The following is a 15,432-nucleotide window of genomic DNA, read 5'->3' as shown; positions in this document are numbered from 1 at the left end:
CAGCCAGACTGTAGTTCAGAGCTAGAATAAATACTACCTGGTCTTTATTCTTGCCTTTGCTCTATCACAGTCTTATTAATAGCTTCAGTTCTTGGGTGTTTTTTGGTTTTTTTTTTTGTTTTGGCTTTTTTTTTCTTGACAAAGCATATCTTATCTCCTTTTATTCATGCCTTCTGAGGTATTTTCTTTTATTTCTTCCAGGAGCTTGTCTTCCTTGGGGGAGGAAGAGCCAAATGGATTGCCACCTTAGCTTTCTCATTCCATGCCATTACACTTTTAACTAGAGTGCTTTCAAATAGGTAAATTAACATTTAAGTAATCCCAGTTGTACTGTTGGCCTTTGCTACAATCCTGCATTAAAGTTGATTCAATTTTACTTACCTCTATTGCTCAATTAAGAAGAATACACAAAGAGAAGTGTAGTTCTGCAACTAGTAATTGCAGTCCAGGAGGGAGCTGGGTTGTTCCATTACCCACAATGACCGATCACCACGCTATAGTGCATTTCCCATCTACCCACGAGGGGAACTGGTTGTACCTCACTTGCTACTTCTTGAAATAGCTATTTCTTGAAGAAGTAGCAAGAATAGTGATCCTCTGTTGCATAAGATTATTTCAAAAAGCTCTGTGCATGTGTATGCCACCATCTGCATGCTCTGTGCTACACCAGAACAAATATCCGTGGGGTGAGATGCCCACTCTAACAGGAGCTTCTGAAGGAACAGAAGTCTTTGCTCCAACAGCAACTCCTTTATTTACTCATCTAGAAAAAGGAGAATGATTTTTGTCAACAGTGAGCAGCTTCACTTTCTCCCACACAATATATATTAGCATATCAAGAAGGCAATAAGTCTTTACAGTGTTCTTGCACCTTACTACACACATATACCAGTATCAGTATGACACATCATTGCCACTTGTAGTTGTATATGGAGTAGGAGTCATAAAAGCAAGAAAAGAGTTTAGAGCTTCTTACTGGCTACCCAAACTTTTAAAATTTTGTATAGATACTGAGTTATGTAAGCTGGTTCAGTAATTAAAGGCCAATTCTCTTTATGAACAAAGGCTGACCCTAACCACAATGCTGGAGCCTGGGTCATACTTTGCCAGAGACTTTGTCATATGCCTCAAGATATTTATTTCTTATTTTAGTCACATTCCATTAGCTGACTTAAAATATGTTGCTGTATTTTGGTTTTATGGCACAAGTTACAGTACGAGTTGGCTCACTGAACACACTAACATGACACACTGAAATGCCATAATCTAAGCTTCCCCATTTCTATCCAATTAAAAACCATTTTGAGATTGATTTCCCCCTTGTTCAGGAAAATCCTCATTGTAGTTGAACTAACAAAATAAGTATGTGTTGCAATAGTCTGCAATGAATACAGTATTACATTTGAGATGACTGCAGTGTATGTAATCACTGAGACACACTTTGGGATGCAGCATGAGTTATTCCCCAGCTCCCCAGACTAACTTGATGTCACTTTTTTTTCAGATGACCAGAAATCTGCCCCCCCCCTCCACCCAGTTCTGCACATAAGTACCATATTACAGAATCTGCCACAGACTACACATTTTCCACTAGTAAAATTCATAAGCAGACACAAGTGCAAAGCAAAATGTCATTTTATTTAATTCAAGGACTATTTTCCTTCTAGTATTGCTGAAGGGATCACCTCCTGGGGAATTGATCATTACAAAGTCCCTGTCTAAAAGTTCAAGTGCTCTTGTTGTACATTCTTTTGAACCACAGAAAACATAATGACCAAGTAGGTGGGCAGCTACTTGCAGTTTTATCCCACCTAAATTAGCATTGCTTCAGGCTAGAAAACAATTCAAGTAGTAAAATAATGGAAAATGTTAACCTTTAAGGTCACTACCATATTTTGATCAAAAAGTCCTGAATGTATGAAAAGAACATTTGTACATGTTATGAAGTTTCTTTTAACCAGACACTGTCAAAGATGGCAGTTAAGTATTTTGGACCAGTTGTCAACCAGATATTTAAGAGTTCTATCTGAAGGTTTATTACCAATTTAATTATGCAATTCACTTTTCACATTAAGCTCTTTAACAAAAGCAACATATACCCGCACCAGAATCACTGTAGACAGATTTAGTTTTATAGAATGCCCTTCTGAAAATTCATTTCAAAATAGAGATGCTTTTTCTCCAGAACTGTAAAAGCCATAAAAATGCAAAATATCTGTTAGGAAATTTTTAATCAAAATTATTCCTTAATGTTCAAAATAACATTTAACCTCCTACTTTTTTTGTTGTCATCCACATATTGATCAATAGACTAAACAGGTAACAATGGTTCACGTTTTTCCCCCACCTGAAACATTTCTTCTAACACAGGCCCAAGATAGGCAATACAGAGATTCAGGGACATGGATTATGCATGGCAAAGGTAATCCTCTATCATTTTAGTTTAGAACAACTCTGATTCTAGCACATAACTTGGAGTCTCAGTTGTTTTCAATCTGCTCTAGGTCCAAGTCCCCACAGTCTAGAGGAAAGATGCCTTCTTCGGTGCTCTCACAATCACTTGTGTCCTCATCGCTTTCACATACTGCAGCTGCTTTCTTATAATCCCTTGTTTTGAAGCTACCTTGGCATGACCCATGATGCCTTACTTCATCCAGCTGTTCTTTCATCGGACTGGAACCAGGGGTGATGATGTTCATAAGATCATTTGAGTCACACGGGGATGACACAATTGTCTTCATTTGTGTGTCATCATCATCATCTTCATAGTCAAGGGAGCAAAGACTTTTGGAATTTTTTAAAGTCTGCAATTAAAAAAAATACACATATATATTAACCATGACCGTACAGGAGGAACAGAATAAATTCCTTAAATTCTTGAATGGATTGAGAGTATGTACTCAAAAGCAGAGTGCCACATGTTTAAAGTAATCCTGGAAACAACGAGGGGCATGAAGAAAAAGGAGGAAGGGTATTTATTTATTACACAACCTGCTTTTGCACAGATATTTTGCCTATGTAGATTCCCATTTGTGAGAAAAACTACCAGTCTCTTTTTTTATGCAGAAAGATCCAAAACCCTAGCTTTAGTCAACTAAATGAGGAACTACAGACACTTGGGTTGATCCATTAGCTTTCGGGCAAGTACAGAGCATAGCATTTGGTAACATCAGCATTTAGGTCAAACAGCTGCACCGCAGCCTAGTCAACAATTAATTTCTCAAAGTTCCCAAGCGTTGAGACAATGAGCCCTTAAGCGTCACCTCAGCAAGAGTCTGCAAGGCAACTGGCACATTTGGGTAACCTCAAAACAGGAGAAAACCAACCTTCTACTGGAAGCGTCTTGCTCCAGAGTCAGCTTAGTTTGTCTTACATTTGGGTACCATTTGAAACAACTGCTCAGGAATTTGAGCAACTCTGTTCAAATGAAAAGTATATTAAAAACAGAGGGGCACTCACCTTTTAGGCAAAAGAAAAAGAAAATAAAACCTCAGTAAATGTGCTACCTCCGTCCCTCAGATAAAGTAATAAAATGCCTAAGCTCCTCATGTACCTGTAAGGGATCCTTGACTAGAATCCAGAAGCAGCACTTAAGAAAAAACAGAACTATACAGGCAGCAGAACTTAAATTTTACTAAGTGAGAAACTCCTGAATTCTGCCTCATACAAGCACACAGTGAGAAGAGGGTGAAATAGTCAGGGCTCCTCTCAGAGAATAAAGTTGTGCTAGCTTTCAATATCTTACTGGTTAAGTGACTCCAGTCTCTCATACACACAGAAATCATTTTATTACAAGTAGATCCACAGGGAACAAGACCAAACTTTCACACCCATTTTCAGCTTCCTCCCCGAGTCTGTCATTTCTTAACTATTTTATATTTGCTGATACATTCAGACAAAATGGGAACATTGCAACATTCCCAGTATGCTATATTCCAGATGCTCTTCCAGAGCACTGGGTAATCTATTTCACCAATGCACATCAGCAGCCACATGAGCAGCTTACCAATATCTTCAGGTGGTTTTTAAGCAAAACTTCACAAATTCAGAGAAATCTGAATTAGTCAGCCTTGCCTGGATGAAGGCGAGCTGAGGAAACCTCACTGAGGTGAAGTGATTTGCCTGACCCCTTAGGGTCAATGTTACATATGGAACATCTTGCAGACAAGCTCACTGCCACTCTGCAAGTTCAAACAGTTCCTTGGACATCCCTACATCACATCCACACAGAAAGTTTGTTTGAGGGAAAGCTCGGGTAAAGGTAAAAAGCAAAACACTTGAGTTCTGGAGTTCAATCGCAGCACAACTAGGCTGAGGAGTGAACAGCAGTACTGGTATGGGATGGTGGTTCACCAGCGTTGGTATCTCTCCACAGGTTAAGATGCTGCAGCAGTATTCCCCAAGCCTGCACTACATACAAACACTTCAGTACAACACTCTTCACTACTGATCAGAGGTTTGTTATGCCTGTATTGCACACAGCTCTTCTCTCGCTCAAACAACTTTCATATCTTATAATATATATTAGATGATTAGTTAACAAGTCATAGGTTTCAGGCCAGAAGGATCTATAAGGGATAATCTAGTTTGCTTGGATAGACACAAACAAGACTTCATTTAGGAGTTGATTTATGCAACTCCAAGACCTGCATCCAAAGATCAACTTTCGGCAGAGGGAGAAGACTTGACTATAGCTCTGTTAGGAAGAATGCATCAAAGTCTTTGTTAGCCATGGTTAAAACCCACATCCAATTTTGTATGCGACTAGCATCAACAGAACTGATAACCTTGCATGATCAAGAAGCTTTCTATTTCCAAATTTCACTCCCCTATGAAAACTGTTTTGGTATAAAATCCATTCCTGTTTTCAAAACATTTCTATATAGCTCACTTACAGCTTTTATTCAAGTACAAACATTTGAGCTCCTTTTTCTGACTAAGAGGTGTGAATTTTGCTCATATTTACTTAAAAGCAAAACAGTATATTTTTGAAGTAGAAAGTGTTAAAGAATATTTTAATCCTAATTCTATCTCATTGCTTTGAAAAAGACGACATTTCCTGTTGTGTATCTCCATATAGGGGACAATATCTTCAGTTCTTTAAATCTTATAGTAGGCAATGGGAAGGAAAGGGAGCAAGTAAAGCTTTGAAAGTTCTGCTTTCAATGTTTTAGAAAGGCATTCCCAAGTCCCCCTTCAAAATTATCTTTTATTCAATTTACTGCTAGAAATTAATCCAACCACACAGCTGTCTTTCTAGAAGGTTTGTGTACATAAATGGAAAATTGCCTGTTAGCTGTGCTGAGCTGAAACCACTTGAATGGGAACTTTTAGTCGGTTTCAACACAACAGCAAGTGCATTCAACTGGTTCTTTGTTCACCCACTTGTCACAACCGCACCGAACTAAAAATAGGTGGATTTATTATCTCACAGCACAATCCCACTTCTTTCACAAAGCAAAAGGTAGAAATTGCAATGCATTCAAGCCCTCTGAACTGCAGCTTTACATGTTACACTGGTACAGTACCACACCTTTCAAGCACAATTGTGCTCAGTGGGGAGCCTGCGAGTACTTGCTCAATGGTCCCCATTTTATAAAGGATGCTGGACTAACAAGACAAAAGAGTCCACAGTTGGCAATGGATAGAACTCAATCAGCTAAAAGTATTCTTTTGTGCGATGGAAAAAAAAGAAAAAAAGAAACTCAGAGTTTTAAAAGAAGTGAGGCGATAAAATGTCTGAATATTAAGAAAAAAAAACTTTGTACCGAAAACAATGGTGGGGAAGGAAATAAAAGAAATCTCTCTAGACCCTTGCCATACAAAGCAAATAAGAAAGGCCCAGAGTAGCCTGAAAGGAAGCTAATGTCTGTACTCTTTACTAAACCTCCTGTTCAGAAAGCTGTAATACATCACTTTCCAAATATAAAAAGCAATAAAAAGGTTGTTTTTGTTTTACTAACAAAACTAGAGCATTTGCTACAGTAGTCAAGGGAAAAATAAGTCATTTATGCGCATGAAAACCTAGTATATAATGGGAGCAGCAGTTCTCATGCTTCTTCCCCATGCCCCCATCATACACTGCGTCCACCCATTTTCCCCCCTCGGTTTTGAATGGGGGTGGAAGATACAGCTGCTCTGAAGAGGTGCAGCTGCAGCAGCTGGCACAAAGCGAGGAGCGGAGGAAGCCCGAAGCCACCAGAAGCCCTAAGCCCATCCTACCGCTTCTCGGCACTAGTCATCACGACAGGATGGGCTGCTCCCTGAAGCCATAGGCTTAGGAAGAGAGGGAATTCATCAGACTAATTAGACTAGGTATTTGGCTTGCTTTCTGTCCCATCCTGAAGCTTTTGCCTGTAACTGCGCAACACAAGATATGCTGCTTTAAGAGATACCAACACAGAGGGTTTCTTGACTGTTAAGATCTCTACCAGGGAGATGAAAGATGTGGGTGATGCAGCAGTCCTCACGATGAGGAGATCCTGGAATGTCCTGGAATATCAGCAACTAATCCAAGCATAAAACACTGAGGAGGCAGCCCAAGCTTGAAGTAATACATGGCTTTTTCTCTTGCTTCCCTGTACCTAGCCAGTCCATGGAGATGGGGAAGGAGCAAGTCAGATGGGCTACATTTCCCTTTGAAGGCTTCACAGGTCCTTATTTCACTTCCTGGACTTATACTTCCTATAGATTAGTCAGACTGGCTCAAAACTAAATGCCTTTACTGTTGGTAACTCATGCCACAGTTAAGTTTTAGATCAGAAGCACCACATGCAGCATGATGCATTCCTATCTCAGACACTAACCTATCCCCAAAGAGGTTACAGGTCAGCCTCAGCAAGAACAAGTCCAAACACAGTACAAATTCGTTACATTGAAGAGACTTCATTTAATGAAGCTAAGAGGGAGACTTAATGAAGGACTTTAAATTCTAAGAACAAACCATCACAAAAGACTGGTCCTAAGCAGCTCGTTGAATCATGCTGAAAAGCATCTTCTGAACATACCATCACCCGACTGAAATCACATCCCACCACAAATAGATGTGAACAGTGGCCCTCCCTGTAAACTGAATTTTCACTTCATGGATCCAATTACTTGCATTAATATCATTACCTGTGACAACTCAAGTTGGAATCACGTACAGCTTTTATTGTAAATCATTAGAAGTGTCAGCTGGTTGTATAGATCAAAAAATATCCCATCACAGTCCTAATTATGCATAGTAGAAGATGCAGGCAAGTGAAAAATAGTAAGAAAAATGTTGTGTTTATGTAACAAACTATTAACCTTTCTGTGGGGTAAAGCTCTGACTTTTCTGTCTTGAATAGCACTGAGCATTTTGTGAACACTTCAGTGTTCACAGATAACCTTAGCTTTAAGAAGCTTGCAGTTCAGAAGAAATACTGCTTCATCAGTATGAAGTAGTGCTGACAGGAAGAAAGCAATATAGTATTCTTCATAATGTTATATGCTTGAGGCTTGCTAATACCCTCTAAAAGTTAAAAAACAAAGTTAACTGGGAAAGAATTTCTCCCTGCTCAAATGAGAAATCAAAGGTGTAGAAATACATTGAGTTTTTAAATTCAAGTGTATAAAAAAATACTTCAGGTCAAAAACATTGCAGATTTTTAAACTATGCATTTGAAATAAAACAAAAGAAAAGTTGTTGGGTTTTTTTTTAATTCCATTGAGCTACAAACCAAGTAGTTAACGAAAACATTTCTATTTATGTGTTTTGTGGAAACAGAATCAAATCCCTAGAAAATTCCTGTTACCTTCATGGGCAAACTCTAATCTCTGATCAAATTCACTTTGGAAACCAAACATGCTGTTCACTTTTTGTTGCTCTGCAGTTACCCCTCATTTTCCTGGAAATTTGACATGTATTTCTAGATTAAAAAATGCAATGCTTATTTCATCATCTATAACTAGGAAGCAGAAAAAATATGGAATACTGGACATGAATGAGAAAGACAAAAAACAACCTCTACCATTTTGCCATGTAATTTGACACTTAACCATAAAAACCATTCCTTACATCAGAGAAAATTACTGCTACAGTTCTTGTAGTCAAATAAGGTAAATCCTATTTGCAAAGCCAAAGACCTAGTTAAAAATCAATACAAGCTGACATGCAGCAATATGGCTATGACTTGAAATGAAAGTTGTTCACTACTTTATCTCTGCTGTATCTTCAAAGGTTATTTTAATTTTTTAGATGTAAGTGCCCAGGAAGAGAAATAAACTGACATCAACTCATTTCACATCAGATGCTAAACAGAATCATGAAGTAACAGGCTTTCATCTTCCACTAGCCAGACTGTTCTAGATTTAAGCATGCGGTTTTCTGGTGTAGTCTACCATGAAAGTTGATCTATTTATTGGCCTAGATTTTTATGCTTATATTCTAAATTGTGCCACAGTATCCTTATAAGTTGTTTTTTTTTTATGAGCTGTAAGAACTTGTGGTTTAATTTGGCTTTTTATTTAGCGCTATTAGTTGAAAAAATACTATGGCTTAATGAAATAGAAATATTTCAAATGAAATGCTGAATTTTTCTAGTTATACTCACATATGCAAGAATAAAAGGCTGTTCATCACGTGAGATAACTGACAAAGCATTGGAATAGTTAAAGCCTACAAATGAGAAAAACAAACTGCACGACGACTGGGAGGGGACTGGGGGTCCAGTTCTCTGCCTGATCCCCACTACAGTCCACACACACTGGTCACCCGCACTGGTGGGGAGATTTTGGGAAGCCATGTGCTGCAGTCTTCAGACCTGTACGGCAGCCTACTCGTTTTGTGAGGAAATTTTGTAGGACCCAACTAAAATCATTGCTATCACACCAAATTCCAAATAGCCACTTGTGAAGTCACAGGCATGGCAGATCCCAAATACAGCAGGGATTACAACCACCACGGATTAAGTTCAACCTGAACACCTGCTTCCCCCTTGCCCTAAAGTCAGACATAAAAATTATTCATGACAGGCACTTCACATATTAAATTAAATTTCACACTCAAACTAAATATCCTTTCCACATCTTTTCCATGTAATGGTTTGCAAAGATCATCTAAACAACTGAGGAGAAAATCCACAGTCCCCCTCAGAGCTATTAGCTCACCCCCTCATATGCTTAGCATGCACATGCGCTCAATTAAATTCCAACATTAAGTAACATAAGAAACTAAGGAATTTAAGCAGATTAAAGAAAAGTTTGTCAGTCTAAAGGTGCTTCTTTAAACTGAATTTAAGTAGACAAAACACTACTGCCATTTTTTTATTCATTCCTTGCTAAATTAAATTTTGGTCAGATAAGGGCAGTTTCTTGCAGGAAACTCAGGTGCTGGGGTTTAGCAGTTTCCACAAGTCCAGGGCCATTCATCACAGGGGTTAACTTTTTCTGTTTGTTTTTAAGACAAATTGGAAGCTAAGTGGGTTAATGCAGTACTTCATGTAATACAGTCAAGAATATGATTAAACATCAATACTAACACAAAGAGGGCGAACATATAAATATATATAGCAATTTTCCCCTTGTATAAAACCCAGGCCAACATTAAACTGCATTTTTAAAAGTTTACAGTATGGAATTTTAATTAAGATGTCGGCATCTTACATTTTCTAATTCAGTGGATTTGTGAACTGCAACCTTTTACCTTTCCTGTTTAAGTATAAATCATGCAAGCTTTTATTATAAGAATGTGGAATTACATTCTACAAACATCAGACCTACCTATTTCACCTGCATGTAATTAAGTAGAAAGTTTCAACTATTCTTAGCACCAGTCCAGCAAGCATAAATACCTACAGATGCTATGAATTATTCCATTAACTAAAACAGAAGAGGCTCACACAGTAGATTTAAGTGTTCTGAACTGGCTGATAATCAACATAGTGTCAAACAAAGTGGAACATAATGACATTTGCTTTGTTCAGCTGATTACTACAGTACAACACTTTGGCCAGGGCAAAAGATGATTAAGCCAAACAAGACAACTACTAGATACAGCAGCAGTGTTCGTCTGAAATGCCCTGATGCATTAGAACAGAGGTTTCCTCAAAGGGAAGGAAGCACCACAGAGAAAAGACTCAAAAGGGCATTGAAATAGCTGGAATAGTGGCCAGGAAAATAGGTTCTAGCTCTGTTCTTGCTTAGGCAGCAGCTGCAGTCAGGACACTCTTGCAGAACCAAAGCAATTGCTCTGCCTTAAGGGAAACAACTGTTTTTGCATACCTTCATCCAGTTATTTCCTTCCTCCCTGCTTTACCCATAGCACATCTCTAATATGGATAGTGGATTTATCTACCTTCTGGATTGACTGAAGAGCTGGACAATGTGGAATTGGGCTTCTACTGTGCTTGAGCTGCACAAGCTCAAGAGGCTTCAATCTGGCACATTCACATCAGCCAACTGCATTAATGAGTGATGGTGTGATGAACAAACAGCTGCACCATTTGTGTTCATGCAAGGATGATGAACACATCTGGTTTTGTAGTAGAAGGGCACAGAGGGAAACAGTGTAAGTACGTGCTCTCTCCCAGCAGAAATGATTCATGTCTTGCCAGAGTTGTTCCACCTTTTCCAATTCAAGAACTCTTACCTTTTCTTGTTCAGAAACACAGGCTCTGGAAACAAGAAACAACTGAAAGGGTATATTACCATCTTCGTTAATAACATGAAAAAAGGATTTTATAGAGACTTAGTTTAAATAATGACTAATTATACAGATTTTAGAAAGATGCATCTAGTTTTCCGCATTTTAAACTGGGAAATAAGGAAGCATGGTCACATCATTAACATGAGCTACACACACATCCCTTCACAGACATATACTAACATACTTCAGTTGCTCAAAATGTTGATATCTCTGAACAGTACAAGAAAACTGCTTAACAAGAATATGATTACTTGCAGTACCGTGTCTCAGTGTTCAGCATTCAGGATCCAAAACCAAAGACCACCCTGGGTAGCCAAAGCCTTCGAACATATTATTCCTCTGACAGAGGAATTAACAGACTTACATACTACAATCAGCTCCAAAACATAAACAAAGTTACCTCCCAACCCAGGAGCTTTACTAGGTTTCTAGATTTCTAACTAGGTGCATTCGAAGAAGAGAAAAAGCTGTAGCTGTGCTTCCACAAACCTCCTAATAATCAGTCACATTTTGAAGTTCACTTTACCATGCCAAACCCTGTTCTCAAGTAACAGGGTTTAAGTTGACTGATTATGCACCAGAGTAACACAGGACAGGATTTGACCCTTGTGGCTTCAAAACATGACCATATTGGCTTCATTTCCTGCCATTTATGTGTCATCTATTTTTATAGAGAACTTCTATTCCTGAGCAGTTTAGCCAAGGTCTTACTCCTTCATGACTTTGCCATGAGCTGCAAACAATTACTTTCACAACTGAATCACATATGCACTGATTTTTGCAGAGTACACCCAGGTACCAACTTCTCTTAAAATTCTAGCATTTTTTTATTTTTTTTTATCCTCAGGTCAAATATAAGTTGATACGATGCATCAGATTTATAAGAAATTAGAGAAGTAAACTCCGAATACTGATTCTAAGGCTGCCCTCATTAGTTACTGACAGATGTCAGCCTCACCTATATTATTGGGTTATGCTGGCACTCCATCATAACTAGCATTTTAAGGGATTCTATAATTGGGCCATAAAGTTCACTTCTGCCAGGGAGGGGGGATGGGAGAGAAAGGGAAACACGATCTCAGCTTGGGAACAGTTCTCCCTTCTTCGGACCAATTTTCCACTACAGAAATACTTGTCCAAAACAAAGCCTTAAGATCTTGTTATACAAGTGCACACAGGCACACATGGGTATATATACATGCAGACAAAGTACAAGTGCTGTTACGAATCTTTTGCTCAACTCAATGCAAAAACCACAATTTAACAATAAATTCTTGTAGAAGCATTAATTCAAACTGTAGGTGGACTCTCGCCACTAATTATTTCCAGAGACAAGTTAAGTTGAACACAACACATTTGTTTAGAAAGAACAGAATTAGCACTGTTCACCTTCAATCTCTGATATGTGTACTGATGTTTTTCTAGCTTAGTATCTGATTTTGGACCATTCTGAACATTTCTGAAACTGTGGCTCAGGAAGTATTCTTGACATCGAGTAGCAAGCCTGCTATGTATTTTTAATACTGAGTCAACTTGTGTTAAAACTTCTGTTTGATAAATACAATTTGGAGTAGCTTGTTTATTGTTTCAAATACCAAAGCTGACAACATTTCAGCAGTTGATGCTCAATATGTTTTTTAAAAAAGTTAAGTCAGGAAACCACATATGTGGTCCTTTATCCTTCAGCTGCACTGAAAAACAATACATGTTTTAAAATACATCATACCAAGTCAGAACAAAAGCAAAGTATAAGCAACTTCTGTGTAAGACAGTCAACATTCAAAATCTGAAGCACTGTGGTAACACTAAAGCTGAGCTCTACTTCTCATTGTACAGCCAACTCCAGTCTTCCTCTATTTTGTAATAAAAATCAGAGTTTGCATGAAAAAGCTATACATTCAAGTATTACACACACTTTGTTTTAAAGACTGAAATTTGTTTATAATACCACAACTTGCAAGCTTCCTAGCATACCATAAAAGCTTTTTAAGTTTTAGTCACATGGTTACTGCCATAATGAAAACTGAAGTCAGGAAACTCATCAGAATTCTCATTTATTTAAAATTCAATTTCTGGTAATACTTAAGTTTTACTGCAGAAGCACATGTCATCATCAGCATATAAAGAACTGAGTACTTTCAAGTATATGAACAGATCAGCTATTTGATTATCTGCAGCTAACTTTAACACCAAACCGTCACCTCTATGCAGAAAACATCTGCTTATAACTGTACTCCATTAAAAGTTACATCTAACAGCAACTTAAAAGAACCCCCACAAACTTCTCTTCAGTTTGTATGTACTTGAAAAAGAGCATGTGAACAAGTCAGTATTTCCCATCCTAATGGAAAAACAAATTGATATCACTAATTGATGCAGATAAATTCAAATCATTTCATTTTCACATACTCGAGACATCTGTTTTGCTTTTATCACACCTATGTACCAGTATACACATGCAGCAGGAACTGATCTATGCAATGCAAGACTAACAAAAGGCAAAGTGACAGTTAAACTTAAGACTTTCTAAAGTGATTTTAATAAACCTCTCTGTAGAGAAAAACCTCAGGTGAATCAATTTTATTTGGGTATCTTTCAGAAGATGATGCATCAAGTCAGAAAGTGACTGTCAAAAAGCAAGGGAAGTTTCACAACAGGTAATATTCAGAGTACGGAAGACCAAAGCCTAGTTTCAGGACAAGAAAAGAGTCCTTCCAATCTGGTACTTTAAAGATGCACTACTCTATTAACATGGTAATCAAATTATTACAAGAATACTGAGTATTAGGAGAACCCCCTCTCCCAAAATTACCTTAAGTTAACCTCAAAGAGGTACAACTCATTTTCTAATAAGTTTTAAAAAATTAAATTGGGATTTCATTCTTTGCCAAGAGATCTGGAAAAAAGTTCCCATATCAGTGATATAACACTACTCAACTCTTCCGCTGCCACCATCTCTTGCAATTTAGAGCAAGGAAAAAACCTAATCCCCTGCCACCTGCCAAAACCCAGATGGTAAAACCTGAGAAAAGTGCTCTCACCTCTCTTTAAACCCTCTGGTGCAGTTTAAGCACATTAACTGTAAGTACCCTATATATAACACTGAACCATAGCTCTTAACTCAATATCGTATTGTATTCCAAACAACATCACCAATAATTTTAGCATAATCCAATTTTATGACAGGCTAAGTAATAATTAAAAAAGAAAATATCCACAGCTGGCTGAAACCTGGCTTGTGAGTTAATAGATGGCCCCTTTTCTCATAATGTCAAATGCAGCTGGTCTGGTACTCATTAGCTCTTTCAACAACGAGTACTTACTTGTACATACAGGAACTTGCCAGAAAGGAAAAAGCAAATCTGCAGCAGATATTAAGCTGCCTCTCCTCTTATTAGCACGCTGCTTACAGAAAAGTACCATGAACATACAAAGCTAGTTTCAGGTATGACAAAGCAACATGGTGCTCAACAGCCCTGAGAAGCTCCAACTATTTGCACTCCAACTATTTGCAAGACATTTGTTACAGAGCACCGTTTACAAAAGAGGGGAGAAAACCCTCTATCCTTAATGAGGTTTCCTTTCCTTCACCGTCCTCAAGGCTTATACGCCCTCACTGTGAGAGCACAGGGAACCTCCGGCACAAGGGCTCACTTCATTACATGCCGTTTTGCCTAATTTCACATTGTGACCCACTCTGCTGATGCAAAGAAAGCAAAACGCCAGATGCTCTCTGCGCCTGCTACCTCAGTAGCGTTTCATTCACTAGTCCAAAAAACTTCCAGGCATCCATTCAAAACCAAGCACCCCCAGCCTGGTCCGTCCTGTCACAGGACAAAGTGCTGGCTTGTCTTCAGCTCACTTTTGATGCTTGCCTATCATCTCCCAGCCCAGCCTACGCCTATCTCCTTTCCTTCTTCCCAAGCCTGCTGGAATTTGAACTTTAAATGGACGCCCTCCATGGCAACAATAGATAAAAAAGGAGCCTTTGATTGTTCATGCATTGCAGAAAAGAAAGGAGGAGATTCATCCTGGCTGCGACCTAGCAGGAACTCATCAAGCACAGCTCCCCTTCCATTGCAACGGGATGCCTTAGCCTGTAGCTACTCATTCAAGCTCCCTGCATCTATGTTCCCTATTCAAAGAGGATGAATTCTTCAGGTTTCCCCTGTTAAGGACTTAAATGTTGATCCTATGAATGAATGAAGGGCAACACCAAGCTTGAAAAGCTGCCAAAAGGTTCTGTAATACTCAGCAGTTTGGAGTTAATTCAATACTTATTGATATCTAGCAGGATTTATAGCTGCATTATTTATAAGGAAAAAAAATCAGAGCCATATTTAGGCCTTGGTAATAAACTATTTTTAGCACCATCTGTTTTTCTAGTTTGTTCCCCAGCTTAGGCAAGAGCATACTTTTACCCAGTTCCCTCTTCCTTGCCCATTTGAAAGAATTCAGACCCCAAACCAAAGAACAAGTAAGGATCACGCTGAGTATTTATTGTGCAGCAGTCCTCCTAATCATGTTTTGGAAATCAAAATTGCTGACTAAGGACAGTCTTGGGCTGATGCAACAGTATATGTTGTCTTCAGTTACAAAACTGCACAGATTTTTTTTTAACGCAAGGGGCAACATGTTTCACACAAAGAAGTTTACTATCTGGAAACAAACAACTGATCATTAACTGCATTAAGCCATCTGAAAAGTGTTCACACTCCTGGCAGTGCTTTTCTGGGCAAGAGTTGCCAAGTTTCACCCTCATT

The 15,432-nt window shown here is 38.4% G+C and overlaps 1 protein-coding gene across 3 annotated transcripts in view; it reads right to left on the bottom strand.

Annotated features, from left to right (window-relative positions):
- Positions 1 to 1,617: 1,617 nt before the first annotated feature.
- The window catches only part of FAM53A (family with sequence similarity 53 member A), a 73,317-nt gene continuing 59,502 nt past the window's right edge, over positions 1,618 to 15,432 (bottom strand). For all 3 annotated transcript variants that reach the window (XM_069795608.1, XM_069795627.1, XM_069795618.1), the window contains exon 5: positions 1,618 to 2,804. In XM_069795608.1, coding sequence (XP_069651709.1) covers positions 2,481 to 2,804 — 324 coding nt within the window. In that variant the 3' untranslated portion in view covers positions 1,618 to 2,480. The remainder of the gene's footprint in view (positions 2,805 to 15,432) is intronic.

This window comes from Haliaeetus albicilla, chromosome 1, assembly GCF_947461875.1.
Source record: "Haliaeetus albicilla chromosome 1, bHalAlb1.1, whole genome shotgun sequence".
Taxonomy (NCBI): domain Eukaryota; kingdom Metazoa; phylum Chordata; class Aves; order Accipitriformes; family Accipitridae; genus Haliaeetus; species Haliaeetus albicilla.
The sequence above is the reverse complement of the archived record's forward strand: the minus strand, read 5'-3'. Positions and strand labels throughout refer to the sequence as shown.